We start from the raw sequence: 22905 nt of genomic DNA on the forward strand, positions 1-22905 counted from the left end.
ATGTCGTCGCTGGCGGCGCGCAGACGCCCGGCGGCCGGGGCCGAGGGGGGAGCCCCCGCGGGAGCCCCCGCGCCCGGCGATGCGGAGCGGGGCATGGCGGCGCCGGGCCTCACCCTCTGCCTCAAGCTGCTGGCGGCGGCCTTCTACGGCCTCAGCTCCTTCCTCATTGTCGTCGTCAACAAGAGCGTCCTCACCACCTACGGGTACGGCCCGGGGGCCTCGGCACCCCCCACCCCCCCCCCGTGCGAGACCCCCCTGCACCCCCATCCTTGGCGGCCCCCCTGCATGGACCCCCCCGCAGTGGGCCTGAGCCCCCCCTCTGTGCACACCTTAACCCCCTCCCTCTCCCCACTCCGGAGTGCACCCCCGCGGGTGCCCCCCCCCACCCCGCACGGCCCCGCCATGGCTGCGGGCTCTGCAGGGCTGGGGGCTGCTGCTCTCCCCCTCCCCAGGCACACAGCGGGGGGGTGCGTGGCTGCTGACCACCCCCCTTTAAATGTAGGAGCCACCTTCTGATATCTCCTCTCTGCCTGCAGGTTCCCCTCCTCGCTGTGCGTGGGGCTGGGCCAGGTGAGTGGGGTCCCCCCCTTTATTCCCCCCCGACCCCCCCTTCCATGCTGGGAGGGGTACTGTCGGCTTGACACCCCCCCCCCAACTTTCTTGCAGATGGTGGCGACGGTGGCGGTGCTCTGGGCGGGCAAGGCGCTGCGGGTGGTCAAGTTCCCTGACCTCGACAGGCATGTCCCCCGACGGGTAAGCCCCCCTCCTGGGCCACCTAACCCCCTCCCCAGCCACCTCTCCTGCACCCCAAAGGTGGGCGGTGGTCTCAGCCGCTCACCCATGGTGGCCACCACGGCGTTTTTGGCAGCGGGATGCCCGTGCTTGTTGCCCCGGGAGCGTCTGTGGGCTGAGGAGCTGGGGCACGTGTGTGTGTGAGCATTTCCATCCCGGGGTGGAAATCATTTCATATATATTTATATATATATAAAACGAGGGTGCTGCTGGGGAACTCCCCGGGTTGCTCCGGTCACTCCCGCAGCGCCTTATCCCTCTTCTGATTTTCTAGACGTTTCCTCTACCTCTTCTGTATTTCGGGAACCAGATCACAGGACTGTTCAGCACAAAGAAACTGAAGTATGGATGGCTTTTCTCTTACTGGGTGGGGGGGGTGGGGGATGTACAGCAGGGTCCTTGCGGGGGACCCGGTGTTTGCGGGGAGCCACTGGGCTTTGTGGGGGTGCGGGTGACCCGAGCAGGAGCCGCTCGGGGTGATACGGTTCCTCCTCTGCCCACGCTAAACAAGCCACGTGCGTGTTTGTGAGCGCTTTCCCCCAGCCGGCGGGCGGGGAGGGACACGGATCTGGCCCTCACCCAACGTGGGTGCGGGTCGGGGGCTGTCCCCAGGGTCCTCCCACCCTGACGAGGTCTGACAGAAGCGCTGCCTTTTTCACGGGGCGGGGGGGGGGGGGGAGAAATGCCGTTTTCATAAGGAAAGTGGGGGGCTCTGTGCTGCGGAGCTCTTGTCCCCTCGCCCACTTGGGGTGTTTCGGGGTGTTGCTCTGCGGCTGCATTTTGGCAGCACCGGGGTGGGGAGGGGGACACGGGGACACCCTCTCACCCTGCGGAACCTTCCCCTCGCAGCCTGCCGATGTTCACCGTCCTGCGAAGGTTTTCCATCCTGTTTACGATGTTTGCCGAAGGTTTTTTACTCAAGTGAGTCTCCCCAGCCCCTCCTCTCCCAGGCTCTTGGTGACAGATACCGGTTAGAGTTACAAAACCCTGAAGGTGCTGGAATGACGTCGCAGCGTGTCAGTGAGCTTTTGTGTGCCGGAGGCGCGTGTGGTCAGGGGGTTTTGGCTTGAAACTGGGTTTTGGGAGCGAGGGTGGGCGGAGGAAGCGGATACGGCGAGCAGCAGCGTGGCGTCGTGCCCGGCCGCCCCTGCCAGCGGCTCTCCTCTGCCTGGACACCCCAAAACCGCTCACGCCGTGAGCCGACAGCCCCCTCCCCGGGGCTGGGCTGCTCCCTGTGCCCAGCTGAACCTTCTCTGCCATAGGCAGAGTTGTAAACTTGCACCTCATCAATGCCAAGTTTTTGGGTTTTATTTTTTTTTAAATCACAGAGATAATTGTCTAAATGTCTTGCTTTTACTTGCTGCCTTTTGCACGGATTGGTTTTCTTTCTGTGTGCCGGGAGGAAAAGCTTCTCCCAGCTGCTCTCCCGAGTGCTCCAGCGAAGGTTTAACTGTGGGTGACCTCCTTGCCTCTCTTTTTCAGGAAGAAGTTTTCTTGGAGTATTCAGATGACAGTATTTGCAATGATCATCGGCGCGTTCGTAGCTGCTAGGTGAGCTCCCGGTTTGCTGTCCCCTCTCCCGGGTCTCTGTGTGGGCCTGCCAGCGAATTTAAGGTGAATCAGGTACCATGGTATGTCCTGAGAAGACAGAGAGGAAATGCTGACTCTTTTTTACCCTCAGCCATGCTCTCTAGTAGGAAAGAATGTTTTACCGACCCAAATCCCAGTCTCTCCTCCCATGATTAATTTTTTCTAACAACTTACTGGCTAAACAGAAGAAGGAATCTTGCAAGTGTTACGCTCTGCACAGTTTGAGACTTTTAACTTACGTTTTTTTCCTTTCCCAGTGCTGACTTGGCATTTGATCTGGAAGGATATATTTTTATCCTTATTAACGATGCCTTAACAGCTGCAAACGGTGCCTATGTGAAACAGAAGCTGGATTCAAAGGTAGGCTGACCTTTGGCTCCGCTCCGGGCATCGCAGCGTTGCGCTTGGTTTGGCAGCCGCTCGCGTCCGCGAGGGCGACGGGGTGGGGCTCACCCGGCGTAACCCCGTCCCGCTCCCCAGATCTCCTGTCCAGAAGGTTTGGTGGTGCCGCTGGGCTGCTCTTGGTGCCGGGCGGAGCCGTGTCCCTGTGCCGGTCACAGCCACAGTGACAGCAGAGAAAAGGTGTTTTGATTGATGGTGACCGCAACGCTCGTTGCAAGCTTGTTACCTAAGTCTGGTTTTTATATATAGATAAATATGCACACATATATTAATATATATATATATTTATGAAATACATACATTTTTTAATATATATATTAAAAACCCCACTCCAACACCTCTGTCCCCAAGCATCCCACACGGATTTAGCTCACAAGACCCCATCTTCAGTAGCAACGTGAATAAGGTTTTCTGCTGCTGTTTGGAACCTTAAACACACAAATGTCTTATTTCTAGGAGCTGGGGAAATACGGCCTGCTCTATTACAATGCACTGTTTATGATCCTTCCCACCTTGACCATTGCCTACTTCACCGGAGATGCGCAGAAGGTAGGATTCCTGTCCCCAGAAGCGGGATTGTGGGTGGCATGATACTTTCTGGGCCAAATAGGTGGCTTTGGGACATTTTACTGTTTGTTGTAACGTGCTTTTCTGTAACTTAGCCTTCTTACGTAAAATAGGAAATACTCAAACTGTGAAACTAAAGCAGTTCGTTAGCCCTCATTTGCAAATACAAACTGTGCCGCGTCTGAGGGAGGAGGGTAGGGCAAAGGAAGGTAGAGTAACTACCCAAAACTGTGTCAGCAGAAAGTAACTGTCTTATGTTGGACTTTAAATCCGCAGACTTGCTCCATTCATGCATTTTTGTAATGCTTGAGGAATGGGGAAGTGCGAGAGCAATAAGTGAAACCAAATATTCTATAAAACAAAGAAGTCGAGTATTTTTAGAATAAATGAGTTTCTTTAAACTCCTTCCTGCCCTTCCCTCTGGCTGGGGTGGTGGTTGTGTTGAATTTTTTGTGAGGGTCCGTTTGCCTGTGCTGCTGCCCCGTCAGGGCACGGTCTGATTTACATGCGGTTCTGTATATGTGAAATTTATATTGTGTTGTTAATTGTTATTATTACTGCTCTCACTTAATACTTGGGGCGGGGGGGGGCTCTCCTGAGCAGGGCACTCGCTTTTCATGCCCACACAAGCAGGCATCCCCCTCCATGGGCAAATGTCGGCGGCATTTCCCACCCAGACCCCCGTGGGTGCCGGTTGTGGGTGCCAGTGGCCCTGGCAGACCCCCCCCGTCCCCCCTCTTCCAGCCATGCCCAGGCAGGGAGAGCCTGGTGGCTCTTGTCTCATTAGGAGCTTAATTCCCTGATGACAAACCCCAGTAAGCAGTCGCTAAGATAATGAGCTGTGATTAGTGAGGAGAAGCGATTGTGCGGGGTGAAGGTAGCTCAGCCCCTGCCCTTCATAAAGGGTGACTCAGTGGGATATATTTTGGGATAAAGTGCTCATTTATAAGCAGGAGCTGGTGGATGGGGAGCAAAATGTTGCTCTGTGCTGCACTGTGCAGCCTCTGTTCAGCTTGCAGAGAAATCTTTTTTTTTCCCCCCCCTGAATAAACTACTTTTTCCCCGGCTGAGCTCCTGGCAGCCGGAGGCAGACAAAGATGCGCTGTGTTGGGGCTGCTGCCAGGAAACTCCACGTTTGGAGCCTGATGAAAAACCCTCTTGTGAAGGGCGTGCAGCTGAACGTGTCTTGCGTGGGGATGGCTCCCAGGGTGGGGGGGCTGTGCTGGGGGGGGTTTGCGTTCGAAAGCCTCCCACTGTACTCGTGCATGTGTTAAATCTTGTAGTTCGTTAACAAGCATCAATGATAACGTGAGAGTCAGAAATGGGCGTGCTGATGGTGGCGAGCAAAGCCCTGCAAATAATTCCTGGGGGTGAAGGGGAAGGACTGGCTGTGGGAGGGTCGTTTTCCGCCCCCCCCAGGTTGGTTGTAGAGGGCAATGAGGTCTCCCCTCAGCCTCCTCTTCTCCAGACTAAACCCCCCCAGTTCCCTCAGCTGCTCCTCATAAGACAGCGCTGGGCTCCCCAGTGCCAGAGAGACAGGGACAGCTCATGACCTCATGGCCCTCTACAACTCCCTGAAAGGAGGGTGCAGAGAGGGGGGATGAGTGTCTTGAGCCAAGGAACAAGCGCCAGGACAAGAGGGAATGGCCTCAAGCTGCTCCAGGGCAGGGTCAGACTGGCTCTTAGGAAGTATTTCTTTGCAGAAGGGATTGTTGGGCGTTGGAATGGGCTGCCCAGGGCAGGGGGGGAGTCCCCATCCCTGGAGGGGTTGAAGAGTCGGGTTGACCCAGCGCTGAGGGATGTGGTGGAGTTGGGAACGGTCAGTGTGAGGTTCATGGTTGGACTGGAGGAGCTTCAAGGGCTTTTCCAACCAAGATGATTCTGGGATTCTGTGTCTCCAGCTTCTGGCCTCCCTCCCTGTCCCTGCTGCAAACCATCTCCTGCTGCTGGAGCTTTGTCCTTGGAGCCATCCCCAGACCTGCAGCTGGCAAAAAGGGGTTTGGCTGCATGGAGTGGAATTTAAAAAAAAAAAAAAAAAAACCAAACACAAACCAAAAAGCAACCAAAAAAACCCCCAAAAAACCACCAAAACAAAAAAAACCCCAAAAAACCACAACAAAAAAAGGCACTCTTCTGTGAAATCCAGGCTTCCCTTGGCCATTTTGTCATCTCTAGAGGTTAAATTCCCCCAGGATGTGCTGTCACAGTGTCACAGTTTGCAATGGAGGAACTGCAGGGAGGGCAACTCCGGACAACAACCGGCTGTGAAATGCCGTTCCTGGTTCCTCCCGCTTGTAGGAAAGTTACTCGCTGCATTTTGGAGGAGTGTGCTGGGTGCTGATGTGGGCAGCCGGCCTTCCCACAGCCCCAGGATGTCACAGGCCGGGCTGCGCTTTGTTTTGTTTTTTCCTGCTGTGACATGAAAGCCGATGTCAGGTGTTTGTTTCTTGTTTTGCTGTGAATTACTGCGCTTCCTCCTCCTCCTCCTCTAAGGGCCGGGGTGTGTTTCTTGCAGGCAATGGAGTACCAGGGCTGGGCAGACACGCTCTTCGTCGTGCAGTTTACGCTGTCGTGTGTAATGGGGTAAGGATGTACGTGGCTGGGGGGGTGCTGATGCCTCCGAGGGCTGGGCTGCGTCCCTGCAGCCAGCAGCTGGGTGCAGGGGAGCATCTTTGTTCCAGAAGTTGTGCGTTTCAGTTGCCTGAGCCATTCTGGGTTAAAAAAAAATAATAAATCTGATAGGGACGCTGTTTCCAAGAGCTATGCCAGGTGGAAATGATTTCCTACCCTGCTTCAGTGCAGGTTTAGCCAAAAAAGCAGTGGTATAAATGCTCTAGAAGAGAGGGGGTGAGATGAATGGCAATGCCCTAAGCGTGTCCTGGAGCCTGATGTCGGCTCTTCCTCCTGCAGGTTTATTTTGATGTACTCCACAGTTCTTTGCACTCAGTATAATTCTGCTCTTACAACTACAATAGTTGGCTGCATTAAGGTAAGTGGTTTCTCCGCTCCCAGGGCTGCCGTCGGGCGAGCGTTGCTGTAATCGTTGCTCAGGGCTCGTATGAAACAGCGGCTTGAGCTCTTGGCGCGGGGGCTCACTGAGCATTTGGGACGTGCTTGGCATCACGGCTTGCCAACTCTGCCTGGCCCGAGGCTCCCCGCTGCCTGCCCGCGACGTGCGCCAGGGCCCTGCCTGCCTGGAGAAGTTATTCCAGCAAAAGCCACAAACAACCTCCCTGCACCCACTTTGTGCCGCTCACGGGAAGGGCAGGATGGAGGCTTTGGAGCTTTTGCTGTGCACTGCGTGGAGGGGAGGACAGCTCCGATGGGATTATTTTATTTATTTATTTATTTTCTGCTCTCTGGAGTAGAGATACTCCGTACGTGCTTGCACAGCAAGCAGCCGTGTGTGGCGGTGACTGCGGTTAGTGCCTTTGGCTTCTCCGGGGCTAAGGACGTGCAAAACGCCCAGAAACAGCCACGATCCTCTGGGTCACCTCGGCCCAGTGAGCCCATTGCAAAAATAGACGGGCACTCCTGGGCATTATTCTGGGTTTTAGTGCCCGGCGGCTGGTCTGGAGTCGATGGGGAACATCACAGCCCAGTGGCCGCGCTGCCCCGGCAATCAAAGCCTCTGTTCAGGAACATTTCTCAGAAGCTCTAAAAACACCCGTTTTTAATCCAGTATTGCCACCGCTTGCCTGTTTCACGCTTTCCTGCATCTGGGGTTTCCCGTTTCTATGTTGCTTTAATGTGTAGAGCATACGCTTGTCTCGGGCTGTATAGAAACTTGTGCTCTTGTTTCTCAAATCTTGTTCCTTTGCAGAATATTTTAATAACCTATATTGGGATGTTTTTTGGAGGAGACTATATTTTTACATGGACAAACTTCATTGGTTTAAATATCAGGTAAGAGCACTGGGCATTTGCAGTTTTTATTTATGATTTGAAAGTGAAAACTGTTTTGCTGTGAAACTGGAATGGTTTGACCAGCTCAATGCTTCTTTCAAAAAAAAAAAAAAAAACCACAATGGAATTGGTGTTTGTGCTGCAGCAGAGGAGCTGATGTGGGCTGTGGGGAGCTCCCAGACAGACTCAGGTTGTTCTAAAAGCCAGGAGAACACAAGCATATTTTAGCATCGAACTTAAGTTGTTCTCAGAGTTGTGTATCTGAATCGTATAATTAAGGTAGAAAAAAAGGTATTTTTTTGGTTTATTTCTCCTGGTATGTTAGCACAGCTTTCGGAAAAGCATCTTTTCTGGCCTGGGGTGTATTTCTGCATTGTGAAAAGTCTCCTTGTTCAGCAGGATCCCTTCAGTGATGGAGTGGGTCCAGCACTAGGCTAGGGGCTTCGGCCTTTGGGTTCAAATTAAACAGAATATCTGCTCTTAGGAGGAAAACAGAATTTTCTTGCAAATTGATGCTCGCGGCAGGTCCTTGACCACTGGCACACCCACGGCTTTGACTTTTCTTTGGCAGCTGGTGTTTGCAGCCGCCCGGGGCGGGTCTATATAACTAATAAAAGCGCCGGTGTAAAAGGCAGCGTCTCCTCCGGGCTGCTGGGGGCGGGTTTGCCTTGTGCAGCGCCGGAGGGAGTGTGCGGCGAGCGCGCTGCCGTGGCTCTGAGCCGGGCTCTCTCCTCCTCATCCCCACCCCTGTTTTGCAGTATTGCTGGGAGCCTGGTGTATTCCTACATCACTTTCACCGAGGAGCAAATGAGCAAGCAGTCCGAAGCTGGCAGCAAGATGGATATTAAAGGAAAAAGCTCTGTGTGACCAGGAAAAGGCTTTTTTTTTTTTTTTTTGGGAAGCAACTGATTTCTGTTCAGCTGATCGTGGGCAGAACGTGGGAAGGAATCTGGGGCGTCTGCCATGGAGTGAGGGTGATGCTCTTAATTTGCACAATAGATTGCTGCCTTTACAAATTATTGGGAAGATAACTGACTGCACGGTGATGAATACATCTAATTAAGGCTGATCGTGAGGAATTAATGGGCTTCTAATCACGCCGAGGTTTGGCAGTAGAGCCCGGCCCAAGCGGCGCACACATTTGCATGGCGGAGGATGGTGCCAGCACTGGGGGCCGTACCCTGAGCATCCTCGGCTGCGTCTCGGCTCGGGGACGGATGCTGGGGCTGGCTCCGCTCCCCACCTCCCCCAGCCTGCTCCCTCCTGGCACCATGTGCGGATCAGGCCAACCCCTCCTCTTCCCCGGGAGCTGTGGCCTCGCAAAGCTGCGTCTGCAGGGTGCTCCTGGTTTGGGCCAAAACTTCTTTAAGTTCAGAGAGCATTCAAGGTTTGTTGGGTTTTGTTTTCTTTTTTTTTTTTTTATTGTTAACCCACTTTTAAAGCTGGGTTTGCCGTCCTTGGTTTTGAAGAGCCCTGCAAACATTCCCCCCCCCCCCCCCCCCCCCCCTTTGCCCGCCTGTGGTTGCTTTTTCAGGGATGTTCCCAGTGTGAAGGTTTTTACCTGCCACCGGTGAGCTCGGCAGGGCCAGCAGCCTCCCTCCGACCACCCCGGGGTCAGAAACCTTTGGATTTGGGAACACTGCCAGGGCCGGGACCCTCGTGGGGCATTTTGGATCTGCAGGGTTAGCAGGAGAGCTGCTGTCATCCCACCCGGCTCCCTCATTCCAGAAAATCCACTGCAAAGCCAAGGTGCTGCTCCTGCCCCCCCACAATCCCCTTCCCACCCAGCAGCACCCGGCATGGAAGAGGCACAGAGACTCAAATTGTGGGGCTTTTTTGGCAAATTAATGAAACCAGCGGGGCTGGTGGGGTGGGTGGCTCTGCGGGTGCCTGTGCTGCAGCACCAGCACTTCAGCTTTGTCCAAGCCCTGTCCCACAATTTTTTTTTTTTTTGATGTAGTAAGTCATCTTTGGTTTGTGACCCATTAAAAGAATGGGATTTTTAAGATGTCAGGCAGTGTTAACTGATTTTTTTAAAGGTTGTCTTAGCACTTCTTTCTAGGTGTCGCCTTGGATTGTCTTTTGGTTTTAAAAGAATTGTTTATAATTTTGGTTAAAAAAAATTTTGGTAAAACTCTATATTTGAGTGTTTTCTATACATTCCTTTGGTAACCAGGAAAACAGCTTCTACAGACAATGTCATTTGTTTCTGGGAGATATTTGCTAAAAAAATGTACCCGCTGTTTGGCGACGCTGCATTTATTGGAGCACTTAACATTGAAGTTTTTATACATGATGGAGAATTTCTGTAAGATAGGGAGTGAGTCTGCCGGCCCCCTGCTCCAAAATCCTGTTCCTGGAGTTGTTTGTGGAGTTGTGCTGGAGCTGGGCTCTGCTGCTCACCTCGTGGGGGGCTGCATTTTGGGGGCCACAGGCTGCTGAAGGGGCTAGTGGGGGATGGGGGTGGCTACGGGATTTATGAAGCACCTGGTAGCACCCCGAGCTGGGTCGGTGTGTCCCAGAGCAAGGAGCAGTGGGGCTCCCCCCTTGTAGTGCTGAATTGGAGAAAGAAAAAAAAGTAATTCCCTGATTATTTTTATTACTTCCTAAATGTCAGTAAAAGCTCAGATTTGCAGGCACCTGCAGAGCTCTCCTTGTTGTAAGGAATGATAAATGCTTCCTGCTGTGCAGAAGACCCAGAGCTACTCACACATCAGCTCCAGTGGGGGTTGCTGGTCCCTGCACTGGTTCCCAGTAGCTGGGTAGTGCTGGGCCCAGCAGCCCCGCCCCGTCCTGCAGCCGGGCTGGTACATTCCTCTTGCTCAAACAGAAATATTTGCAAATCACTTTTTTGCCACGTTTGCTTGTGACTTCGCTGTGCTGAGGCGTTTGCAGTCAGGATGTCGATTCTGTCAGCAAGCTTTGATTTTTATTTTTTGGAATCTACTGGTTAGATTTGTTGTCCAAACAGTAAAATATTTTTAAAGCTTATTTTTGTTTGTAACTGGGCACACTTCAGTGCCGAGGTCTGGATGGTATTGTATACACTGGGAAAGCAAACAGAGTTCCTACAACAGTATTTTCTATGTTATTAATCGACTAAAGTTTTTTCTATATAGAATCTATTTACAAAATGCCCATTTTAGTGATTAAAAGGGTGACCTTTTTATTTGAATGTATGGCAGGCTTTATATGTCCGTCAGTGATGATAGCAAAAAGAATTTTATGTGCCTATGTATTTTTGTACTGGCTTCAAATAAACCAATGACCTTCCCTCCTCCTACCCCCTGGCTCTTGCTTCATTGCCCTGGACCCACAGGAAGAGGCTGGAGGAGAGGAGGGAGGTGCTGAGGATCCCCCAGCACCCCAGTGCCTGTTGGCCCTGCTGGGGGGGCCTCTGGTAGGTGTGGGGGAAAGGGGGGGTGGGGGAGGTCTCTTGGCTTTTCAGCTTGAAAAATTATTGGAGGAGGGTAAGTATGTAATGGGAGAAAAAAAAATCAACCCAAAAAACCTTGTGCTTTGCTAAAATCAGTCCCTTCTCCCTGAGCACCCCCGAAGTGCTTCAACCTTGTGCAGGGTGACTGCAGAAAGCTCAGCACCTTTCTGCCTCCAACGAACAGCCTGTGCCTCAGAAATAAAATTAATTAAAACTAAGTGGTCAGTTGTACCCCCCAGCCACCCCCCCTCCACCGCCTTTCCTGGCTGCTCTCTTCTCCCTCCTCTTTCATGTTAAAGTGTACCCCAGCACCCACCTCTGCCCAGGCTGCACCAGGAACGTGTTACGGAAAAAGGGGTTGAGGAAAAGGGGTTAGGGGAATGAAAGAAATCGTTCAAAGTTTAATCAGAAAAGGGAATTTTGTTTTCTGTGGTTTTCACTGCAGCAGTAACAGAGTCACCACCACGCTGCTACACCAGGATCGGGTCTTCGCCTCTTCTTTAAGCAGAAATGCTCTACCCCCTGTTCTGATCAAAACACTCAGGAATTGTTTATGCAGACAGTATGTTTAGAAAAATATTTTAATAAGCTTTTTCAGAATTGCAGACAGGGAGCGGGGATAAGAGAAGGTAATTACTAACAGTGCAAAATTACTATGTGTGGAAAAATGTAGAAAACTAATTTGCAGATTTTCTTTTGTGTGTGTGGTGGTGTTTTTTTAATATCACATTTAATCCTTTAGAAAGCCCAGCAAGGCTTTACTCTCCTGAACTGGATTCTCCATTCAGGCTCCAGTCTTAAAGCGCTTCCTGAATCCAGCTGAACCCATCCCTGGGGAGCACCTGCAAAATGTTCCCGAGTGCCACGTGCGAGCTGGGACCTTTTCAAGGCCGTTTGGAAACGCACTCAAACCCTTCTGGGCTCCAAACTGTACTGAAGGCTTTGTAAATGAAATCAAAGTTACTATATTTCTAGAATTTTAAATAGCTTTAGTAGTGCAATGACTTATTAAGTTATAGTGGCTGCATTTTGAAGAACATGAACAAAGTATTGTATAAAACACCAGCATAAACAAAATGTAAATTATAATTAAATATTCTTAAAGTCTAGCTGAGCATTACATAGTTGTTGATTATGGAATGTCAGGTCTCCTCTACGTATCACAAAAAAAAGGTAAGATAAAAAACAAAGCAACATTCCTGAAAATATACACAGTGCTGTATTTCACACACAAGCCTGAGACAATTTACTTATAAACTTTCCTATAAATTTTTGGAAGTATTTCCAACTTGCAAACAAAACTGCATAAAAATAAAATTGAAAATAGGACTCTAGTTGCAAAGACTCTTAGAAGCACTGCACTACCCTCAGTCTGAAACTGTCTCAAGACCGTCTTTGATATAAGGCTGTGATACTTTGGGTTTCCGTTAATAAACCAGATACTGTAAAATTAACAGCAACCTCTCACTAAAGCAATCAATGACTGGATTAATGCAGGCCATGCCTTAACCCACCTGACCCCGTCAAGCGCTGGCTAATTGGAGGCGGACGCCAAGTCCTGCATGTCAGCTGCACCGGGCAGAGCAGCTCACTCCTCGCAACATTTCTGGGAAGATTTCTGGTTAATACACTCCAGTAACTCAGCGTGGCGATGGAGCCAGGCCCCAGCCACAGCATTTGGCTCATGAATGACCACGAAGTCCAAGTACACATAGTTGAAGAAGGAAAACAAACCAAAAGAAACCCTTAGCAGTTGGGGTTTTGAGGTTGATACATTAGTTTTGAACCACAGGACCGTCTGTTTAAAACTGGAAACATTTAAGTAAAAATAACCAATTAAAAATTAACAGCACACCTGTAAGCCACAGGAGGCGGACACAAGATTATAAATTATACAAATGAACAATTTTTTCCTATTTTTAATATACTAGATGCGTAGCTGTGGCTTAAAAGAAAAAAAACAACCGAAAACCAAAAGACTGGTATTTAAAAATCTTCCTATTTCATGGATGTAAAACCCTACTTCAACAACTTTCAAATTAGTGGGATGGTGAGCATCACCCCCTCCACACTCATTTATAAATAATTTTTTCTCACTTTTTGCACCTGTGAATCTCTATATACTGACTATATATATATATATATACACTGCATATATATATATACACACACACTGCATATATATATATATACACACACTGCATATATATATTGAATATATATAGAGAGAATATATATATACACACACACTGAAAATATATATATATATATATACTGAATATATATGTGTATTCACTGTACCAAGTACGTGTCTGGGATGTTTCTGCTCCCACTGAAATACCCATCCACTAGTTTTCAGGAATTCAAGATCAGGCACCAGGTCACCAGCTGCACGTGCATTTCTAACCGGTACAGCCAGACTCACTTGACCCAATTCCTACCCTTCCTGTGCTCAGTGAAATGTAGATGACGACAGGTAAGACTGAAAATAAATCAAAGGATAATCTTAACACCCGATCTTGGCAAACGAGGTCTAGTAAACTGAAGCGTTTGGCTGCTGTGAAATTTATCTGAGCTCAAAATAAAATGAGAAAATGTATAATGAAAGCAAGAAAATTTGTGCAATGCAAGCATCATGCTTAACAAATTCTTAGCATCACTATTTGCCATAAAACACAAGTAAGAAAAACATGTTTTCAAAATCAAATGTCTTCTAACCATTCTTGATGTTAATTGTTTACTGTTTTCTGAGAAGAAAATAACATGTTGGTGACTAATAAGCATTTTTTAAGTCAATTGGTTTGGTTTGGTGGGTTTTTTTGTTGGTTTTTTTTTTTAGAAAAGACTTCAGCAAAATAAAATGAAGCTGACATTAGACTCAGGATATCAATTCTCTCATAAAAGTTTACCAACTGTACAAGTTAAGAAAATTATACAAGCTTTTGTTTTAAGAAAGGACAGTTCAATCAAGACATAAGTACTGTAAAAATCTTTCAAAGGCTACAAAGAAATCTGGAAAAATACAGAATGTATTTCTTTAGCCCAGATAAAGAATATGGAAAGACATCATTGATGTCAACAATTTTACATATACAAACCTCACCTGGTTTATTTATTTACCTTTTAAAACTTCTATATATAAAAATAGTTGTGCTCATAACTTTCAGGATTCATAAGGGTTCCTTAACAATGGGATGACACTCTCCTCTCGCTAGCGTGAGTGGAAGTCTCTGTGCCTACTCTGATGCGTGTCCTGGCATTCTGTATTTCATTTTCACTTCCTGCAGCACCTGAACCAGCCCCCTGCTTCAAATAGGATGCTTTGTTCACTTGTACAATGCTTAATGGTGTACTATGCACAGAAGTTTCTTTAATGTATTAGGCTGGGAGTATTTTTGCAGAAACTCACTGATTTGTTTCTCAACTATTTTTAAGAGCCTTAGAGTTCCCAGAACTACACTTGTCAGCTCTGAGAAACAGAATATTCTCCTACTGCTTTTCAGCACTGAAAAAAAAACAAATAATCAGATCTCAAGAGCCAACTAGAAGGTATTAGAAAAAAAAAAATCTCAGCGGATTGTTTTACGGAACTGGATTTTGTAAGGTAACCCATCAACCCTGAAAATTTTAGACACCCAAAATTTACTCCACGGAATAAAATCAGCTCCTAGTACTCAGTCATCCAAAGTTTCTAGTTCTTCAAGCTTCCCATGTGAGTTTGCTTCTTGGAAGAACTCTGAAGAACCTGGACTCTCTTTTCCATTGCTGTTAATTCTTCTCCTTTTTAGAGGTCTTTCATTTTTTTCTTCAAAATCATTTTCGTTTCTTGAAGCTGAATGAGCAAGTTTTGGGTCAACAGAAAGGTTTTCAGTTTCATACCCATTTGTATCCAGATCCGTGTGAGGTGTTTTCTTGCCACTGGTAGGTCCATTTACATGCAATCCTTCAGTTTTTGCTTCCTCTTTATTTGGTATCTCGCCCGGCCCATTAGCAGACACCCCTGCGTTACAAAGACAGAATGGAAGCGTAAGGAGTAACAAAACAATCTGTGACAGGTCAATAAAGCAGAAGTCTGGCCCCACTGAACTAAAAAGCCAATATTGTTCTCTGCATCCTCACTGTGGGGTGAACGAGGGATTTATTTGCATACAAATGACAGACTGACCACAACGGAGTTTATGGAAGCCCTTACAAGCATCAGCAGCCAAGAAAATATCCTGGAATCCCACAACTGTACAAGCTGCAGGTGGACTGTCCTCACCTGAGCAGCTTCTGTAGCTTCCCCTCGATTTTCACAATCTGATTCAGGCCCCGAGCTCCTCCCTCCTCTTGTCACTGCTTTCACTTTGGCTCCTTTGGAACGGCTGGCCCTTGCTTTTGAGGTTTTCTTCCTTCAAGAGGGATCATGCCCTGGCTCTTCTCCCATTCCTAATCGCCCTCAGTGCCCCATTTCTGGTAAGCCCAGCTAACAGTGTTCCTGAGACAAAGCACCAGTCCAGCTCAGTTCCCATCCCAGCTGTTTTAAATATCCTGCACAGGACTCTTCACAAAGTGAGCATTACACATCTACACTAGCACGGGGAAGGCAAGAACAGATTAATTACATTTAAAAGGAAGATTCTAGTGGAGATTTATCTTCAATATGTCTGCCTACAGGCAAAGGTAGTTTTTTTAAGAAGCGTTAACTTAAAGCTGCTAAAACCTCGGAAGATATTTAAAACTAAGACAGGCTTGTTTTTCCCCTCTGGCTTGTCGTCTGCGATGATCTGGCAACTCTGTTTAGGAGGAACAGGGCACGCGCTTACCATTCTGGTTACTGTTGCTGGTTGTGCTGTCTTCCCTTTCAGACTGGCTGGTGCTGCTGTTGGAAGTTGTAGGAGGAGGGGATGGAGCTCTACTGGAAGCAGCACTTTCACTTTCATCCAGGAGACGGTCCATATAATCTCTACACAACAGAAACAGCACATTCAGCGTTGCCCTTGCTGAGTGAGATAATGGTGTTATTTGTAGAAAAATATTCACCGCACGTAGTGCAAGTGCGGCCAGTTCACACCCTGCACCTTTTGAAAGGCACAGACTTGCAAAGTTAACAACTTTAAGACCTCCTGTGTTAACTGGCCCACGTACAGTTTGACCACAGCAACTACACATTTGTTGACCAGTCCCTGCAGCCAGCTTATACAAATTCAGCCTGTGCTTATGCTAAGTCCCACAAGATCATGTACAAGCAGAAACTTCAAGACGCTGTGACGTTGTGGGCCGTGTTTTCAAGGTGATGCTCTCAGGCAAGTTCGTACTAAGCTCTTGCAATTTGCTGCAGCAGAGATAACGTACCATTAAAGTAAATAAGTTTTGTGCATGTGCAACCTCAAAAGGGGTGAAGTTAAAAGCAAATTAAAAACTTCAGAGTTAAAGACATTCCCATATCTGAAATCTGTTAGAGTCCGACAATTTAGGTCACTAATAGTAAATCTCTTATGAAAGATTTAAACAAACAAAGCTGGTTGGTAAAGCCCTTGTACATATGGTATTAGTCTGGATTAACTCCAGAAACAGCATATCCTCACACATAATTGTTCTGGAACTGATACTGCATCCTAAATTCCCACACCTATCTGCAAAATCACTCAAGAATAGACAAGTACAATCCTTAATGACACTTCTGATCACCATATGCAGGCAACTGCAAAAGAATCAGAGAATGTTTTAGGTGATTAACAACCAAAAATGTCTACTAATTTAGGCAAAACCAGAAAAAAAAACAACCCAGATGGGAGAAGAGGGGGAGACAGACAGTCTCTGACAACTGGTTAAGAAAATCCAGCAGCTCTGGGTGCTTCTCTGTAACAGTCTACAAAGCCACAGATGGCACCTCTTAATGTCATACTGCAAGTTCACTTCAGTGGTCCAACACACAGTTCTAAAATGTTTAAAGAAACAATAATATTAAAAAGACGGATCATCAGAGAAGCCAGGAACAAATGAGAAATAAAAATAAGAGTAAAAAGACTTGGAAAAAGTCAGTGGAAAGAGTGGAATACTAAAATCATAGTATTGGAATGAAGGGCAGAAGAATATGTTGGCTCACTTGCTCCAATTTGAGGGAGGAGAATACAGAGCTCTGCCCAGACAGTTCCCTCTTTGCCTAGCAGAGATGTGAATGGGGACAGGAGCTACGTGCACCCAAGTACAGGGCACTGTGTTGGCCAGAATTTGTGCCAAACACCACATTTCAAGAGTGTACTGCAGCGTGTACCACAAATCCCACCTGCAAGTTGTGACTAATGCCTTTGTATGAAACATGTATTGAAAGTTAAACAAGCATTTAAAACCCCCACATATTTGCAGAAATGTTACATTTGTGAAACATTTAAACAGAAAACAAACTAAATTAAATAGCCGTTCAGTGCAAATTATTGGCCTTATTCCACATAAATGTATTTTAGAAATTACATTATACGCACTAGTAAGCTTTTCTTACACCTTGGCTGTTTTCCTGCTGCAAATTGGGACTGTGGAATCCCTCGGTTGTCATACCATTTCAGATTAGAGTGGTATAAAATAAAGACTTAGATCCAACATGTAAAAGCACATAAAAATAATGCACGTCTTACGTTACGCCAGGATGAAGATTGTATTTCTTCTTTCCAAATCGGGTCTGCTGCGCAAAGAAATCATAACGCTCTGATTTCTTCCACATGTAATAAAATGCTACACACTCACCAACTGATCTTGTTCGTACCTAGGAAATATGTGCCATGCAAGTTTTGATGAATTTAAATACATTTTTGGCAAAAAGCTACCATTTAAATCAAAAGGTGTGAAATTCAAAGTCAACGCTTCTTTATAGAACACAGGAGATAGCGGAAACTATTGACTCAAAATTTCAGAGACCCAGAAATTGAAATGCAAAATTTAATAGTGTTTCAAAGAATACTGAAGATATTGTGTGCAACAGCTTCAGGAGGAATATTCAAGCCTGTTTCACCAGTCTACTCAAGACCAGAGTAAGGCTCTAGGGGTGCAGATCTTCCTGAATGTACGCACAGCAGGATTTTTGTACTTTTGTGAACTTTGTGTTCACAGCCACAGTTAGAGAAGAGTCTGGACTTTGAGAAATCAATTTGGACATACATGCAGTAAAAATTATTAGAAGTAAATATAGTCATTTGTGAAGGGAATTGAGGATAAGAATGCATTTACAATTACGTTGCTTTAAAAAAAAAACTACACTTAAAATCAGTGTTTACCTTATTTGCCTGAATCACATGGAAATCCTTGCCATAGACTTTCAGCCCTTGTTCAAAGTTTCTACATTCTTCTTCTGTCCAAACAGATAATTCTTCTATAGCAAGGAAATGCAGGAAAGAAAATACTTAACAAAAAAGCATACGGCCAATGAAAGAAAACCTAAGTGACAGAAAACATACATGGTATTCAAATTTCTTACACCGTCTGCTGACTAAATGAGAACCACCTCCAGGAATTTCACTTACTAGTACAAAAATGAAAATTCTCCCTTTGGGTGACTAGGTGGGATATTTGCCTGCCTGAAGTCAGTAGGAGCTGTTAGAAACGGTCAGTAACTCCAGCCCTGCCGCACGGGGGAAGTAACTAAACAGCAGGAAGAGGAAGAAGGGCTTAGAAACTTGGTCTCACCAGGTATCCTTCAAGCCAGGACACAGCACCAAGGAGTTCATGCTATGGACTCAAACTGGTTGCTGGTATTTGGAAGAAGCAGGGGAAAAGGAATGAAGAATGAGATCTCCTTTACTGCTGGTAAGAGCCAGCAATGATAGGCTGTTAATTCCAGCCAGGTAGAATCAGAAACTGCACTGCTCACACCGTTGGGTGGGGAATCTTGGCCCACTGAAGCCAGAATAAACCCCTAATAACTTTCAGCCACACTTCTAAGAACTTAATACAATTTGGCCTTATTGATTCTTAAGGTCACAAATAAAAAAGGTTTAAAATAGTGGGAGAACAAACTAATCTTCTCTATTTGATTGTTCTCGTCTCGTGATTTGCACAGTAAACTCTGGAGAAGCCACAGGTTTGAAAGCAGAACCAACAGATCAATGTGCATGGAAAATAACTTGTGCCCTCTCTTAGTTTCTTGTTCCTTTGAGTATAAAGATCAATACCAAACCAGGAAATGCTTAAAGCTCCAAAAGCATCTTTAAGACCAGGGTCTTTTCACTGTTATACTTTGTTAAACAAAAGGTTTAGATGCTCATTCTCCTTTACTCAGAATTGTGAATTATTTCATTTTATTTCATGTTTGTTCCATTATCTTTGAGAACTGAAAAGGTCTAGAAGAACAAGGAACAAAATGCCCAAGAAATGCACAACTCAGTCGCTAAGAAGTCATTTTAAATTTTAACTTGTTATTCGAGTCACAGATATAAATATCAAGCTCTACTGACAGGAAGTTAATCTGCACGCCCTCTTTGATCATGTACCTGTTTATATTACATCTGCTAATGCAACCTTCAGCTGAGAGACTGAAATTTAAATGAGCACTGATATGTACAGCTTACACGCCGCCAAGCTCTAATAAAATTTCTCAGTCTGCTGACAGCAAACCGCAATACCTGTGTAACAAATAAAAAGAGAATTCAACATTAGAAACTTAACTTTCAGTGTATGCTCACCTCTGGCTGCTTTTACATTAAATCTCAGCCTTCGTAATGATTCTTCAGTATCAAAATTGCACTTAACCAGTTCATACAATGCCTGAAAAGATGAAAAGACACACGTTTAACATTCTCGATACCACCCGATTTATGTTGTGCCACAGAGGCGTACTTAGTAAATCACTAATACCCATTAAGAAAAGATTAAAAATAAACTCTTTGAATGAATGTAATATAATTTAAGACAGCACAAAGATATATTTCCTATGTTTAAATTTAGACCCAGGCAAAGAATTTTAACATTTTCATCCAGTGCATAAATTTGTAAAATTGATGGGCTTTTTTTGTATGAATTAAAAAATAACTATGCATCCATATAGCTTTAAAAAAACCTGTAACTGAAAGAACAGAATTCATTCATACACCATTATTTATATATAAAATAATGCACTTACACATAAAGCAACATTAAGCCCAAGTTAACAGTTTAATATTTGTGGAGAGGCAAAAACCCCATCATATTTCCATTTCCAAAAGGAACAATAAAGCTGTTTCAAACACAATTTTAATTCTTGGAATAAAATAAAGGGGTAATTCATTCTGTAATATTAAAATACAAATCCTAATTATTCTTATATACCTGCTCATTGTCTTTAATATGTGATCCTTCAGGAATTGCATCTAGGCCTTTCTCATCACCCGTACGCCTTGATGCTTCATTTAGGAACTCGATCACTTTATCTTCTGGTAAGAAGTCAGGATTCCACAGCAGCTGGTCATCGTTTTCATACACTAAATTAACCACAGGAAAAAGACAAGCAAGCTAAAACAACAATATGGAAGTTTATTCTCTCTTATAAAGCTAGTGATTATGAAACCTTGGAAGATCACTAGAGCACCAACATTAATGCAGAACACACCTAAGGACAGGGGAAAAGATCCAAACGATTAGGATCCTATACCTTATACTGTCTTCACATCTCTGGCATAATCTGTGCTCTAGATTCTGGCACCCGTTTAGGAAACTCCAGAAACTCCACCTTCCCTGTCCTCCTCCTGAAACCGCTTAAATCACGAGGTAGCAGCACTACCCAACACAGCCCCTGAACAATCCACCCAGGCACGCCTCTTCCCTAAGCACGCAGTCTTGCCCATGGCAGCCAGCAGGCATGGAAAACTATTTCAGAAAACAATTGTATCTGTTTTCTTGCAAGATGATTAGGATCAGTCACATAAACCCAAAAAGCACACCACCAAAAATGGTGGTAAAAACACTACCAGGTGTCTGGACCGCTAAATGTAAAAGTCTTGGCTTTTGGCAAAAGCCAGCAACAAGGTCCACTACTTGCACCCAGATGCCAGACATTCTGAAGTCAAGCAGCTCCTGAAAGAAAACTTTGCTAAGACCTTCCCACTTCCAAGAAATACTTTCTAAAACAAAATCATTCAGGTAAAGATCCCTGAATTTTAATACTATCAAATCTGTTTTCTCAGAGCTTTTGCATGGGCTTTCAGACCAGGGAAGCCACAGTAAACTGAAATGAATGGGAGAAACATGGCCAAATGATATAACCTCTGAATTATCTCCCATTTTTATTTTGAAGAGTCCACAAGCTTTGCAGGATTAAAAAAACTAGTATAGCAAAATAAAGTAAAATTCAGGTTATTAAAAAAACTAGAATCGGGAAAGTATCCGGACCTTGCTTGTGGCCTAGTCACAATGAAAGATAACCTTACAAAAACCAGCAAGAAAGTAACTTTTAACATTGATTCCATTAGATCGGTGAGGACCTTTGACAAGAGAAAGGAGCAAACACTTGGGAAAGCGTGGTCGCTGCAGGAAGACACAGCAGCATTGTGCAGGTGGAAAGGTCAGAGTGGTGGCTAGATGCATCTCTACTTGAAAAAAATTATTTTTAACATGAAAGTAGACTACAGATAAAAAAATCAAACTGGTAAGAAAAATTATTAAGTGTCTTGCAAAGAAAGACAGCTTCATTTCACGAACAATACGCTCTTTGGAAACAGCTCCCAACAATTTTCTGGGAGCTTTTTGTTTCAAAGGCTAGTCCTAATCTGATGTTTGGTTGCTCATTTAAGAAAAAGATTCTAGGTATCTTGGGATACAAACTCCAGTAGGAGCAACAATTCATTTCAGGAGGTAACTGGTAATCAGTTCTAAACCACCCTTAATGATGCCAGCTAATTACACTGCAATGTTTACGAATGACAGGGGTCAGTAAGTCTCAAAGCAGCTTCAGCACCTTTCAGTTTTCAGAGCTATCCTTTGATTTTCAAGTCCAAGCCTTCTGAAAACATATCTTTTAAATTTGCATATTTTTTGTAACCTGAAATTGTTTAGTAGCAGCTAATTTGGTCTCCAGGCATACTTCTCAGAGGGCTGTAATTAGCTCAGTGTAGATTACATGGTTGCTCCTTCCTCCCAACAGCGTGTCAGAACACATCCTGAAAAGCAATTCTTACGAGTACCAGCATTTTTGTGCTTTTGGTTACAGGACTGGATACGAAAGGACTAGCCTTCCTAGTGTTTGGGAATTTTACAGTTAGAATTTCCCCTTCATTAGAGAACAAATAAGGTGATGGGATATGTACGTGAAAGTAATAAATACAGAGTCTCAGACATTTATTTTTCAACTTTTTAAGCTTCATTAATATTCCAGTGGGAGTCCTGTCAAATATTACATCCAAAACACAGCAGAAAGGAACGAAATGGCAGAAGACATAAAACCCCACTGGTAAATAAAACTAGAATAGCCCTAGCATGATTAGTGAAAATTTAACTCTTCCCCTCAACAGTTTTTGCCCATGACGTAGGTTCTCTGTTCTGCAAAGAGTAGTGTGCAGGACTATGAAGAACTGTTTTATATAGGTTACTGCAATGCACAAAGCAGCTATATCTTTTTTATTATCGGAGGCCAGAAGCCATTTAGAGCTGAGTAAATACCAGGAAAAGCAGGTGACCAGCAAAGCATAATTTACTGCATCTCAATATATAGTTCAAGCTCTATTTTCAGACAGAAGCAGGGAAGTGTGCAAAAAGCAGCCTCTTCACAGATAAAAAGCAGGTGTTTTCTAATTTGCCATTTTGAATTTTTAATGGAAGCTGCTGGCTTCTCACGTAGTTTTAAATTACATTCTCTTCAACCTCTCTGGCTATGAAGTCCAGAGCTGACAGAACGTGTCAGCTTCCGTGTGAGCCTGCTCCCACTCAACAGTAGGACTGATGCTCTTTTTAGACCGTTCCTAGTTAGATCAGGCTACAGCGTAGCTACCGCAACCTGGAGCTCGAAGCGAGACAGCAGCTACTACTTGAGCATACACTCAGATTCTAGGAAGGCCCCCAGTTTCGTGCTGCTTACTATAAAAACTTACATGAAACTACGAAAGAGGCAGTCTCATAGTGACCAGCAGTGTAAACAAATTCATAGTAATGGGCTGAATGAGTGGGAAAATTTGCTTCTTTTAAGCTCACAGCTGGGTTTAAACTTGGTCTACCCTTCTGACTTGATTATATTGACAGCATACAGCCAAAGGCTCTGGGGGAAAAAAACCCAA

At 45.6% G+C, this 22905-nt stretch overlaps 2 protein-coding genes across 9 annotated transcripts in view; one reads left to right on the forward strand and one right to left on the reverse strand.

Moving 5' to 3' along the window:
• SLC35D1 (solute carrier family 35 member D1) lies at positions 1-10540 on the forward strand. The gene is made up of 12 exons (XM_074875808.1): positions 1-203; positions 537-570; positions 667-753; positions 1067-1134; positions 1642-1713; positions 2275-2343; positions 2640-2742; positions 3241-3333; positions 5867-5934; positions 6262-6340; positions 7175-7257; positions 8016-10540. The coding sequence occupies exons 1-12, from the start codon at positions 1-3 to the stop codon at positions 8122-8124; spliced, it is 1068 nt and encodes a 355-aa protein (XP_074731909.1). The 3' UTR covers positions 8125-10540.
• Positions 10541-11256: 716 nt separating this feature from the next.
• Positions 11257-22905, reverse strand: part of MIER1 (MIER1 transcriptional regulator) — a 42286-nt gene continuing 30637 nt past the window's right edge. For all 8 annotated transcript variants that reach the window (XM_074875803.1, XM_074875804.1, XM_074875801.1 and 5 more), the window contains 6 exons: positions 19970-20121; positions 19348-19429; positions 17944-18038; positions 17308-17435; positions 15499-15638; positions 11257-14693 (listed from right to left, as the gene is read on the reverse strand). In XM_074875803.1, the coding sequence (XP_074731904.1) occupies positions 14368-14693; positions 15499-15638; positions 17308-17435; positions 17944-18038; positions 19348-19429; positions 19970-20121 (923 nt within the window). In that variant the 3' untranslated portion in view covers positions 11257-14367. The remainder of the gene's footprint in view (positions 14694-15498; positions 15639-17307; positions 17436-17943; positions 18039-19347; positions 19430-19969; positions 20122-22905) is intronic.

The sequence above is a fragment of the Strix uralensis genome, chromosome 8 (assembly GCF_047716275.1).
Source record: "Strix uralensis isolate ZFMK-TIS-50842 chromosome 8, bStrUra1, whole genome shotgun sequence".
Taxonomy (NCBI): Eukaryota; Metazoa; Chordata; class Aves; order Strigiformes; family Strigidae; genus Strix; species Strix uralensis.

Coding starts and splice junctions, on each gene's coding strand:
- SLC35D1 (XM_074875808.1), top strand. CDS start 1: ATGTCGTCGCTGGCGGCGCGCAGACGCCCGGCGGCCGGGGCCGAGGGG. Junction 1,714..2,274: donor GCCGAAGGTTTTTTACTCAA/GTGAGTCTCCCC, acceptor TCTCTTTTTCAG/GAAGAAGTTTTCTTGGAGTA. Junction 5,935..6,261: donor ACGCTGTCGTGTGTAATGGG/GTAAGGATGTAC, acceptor TTCCTCCTGCAG/GTTTATTTTGATGTACTCCA.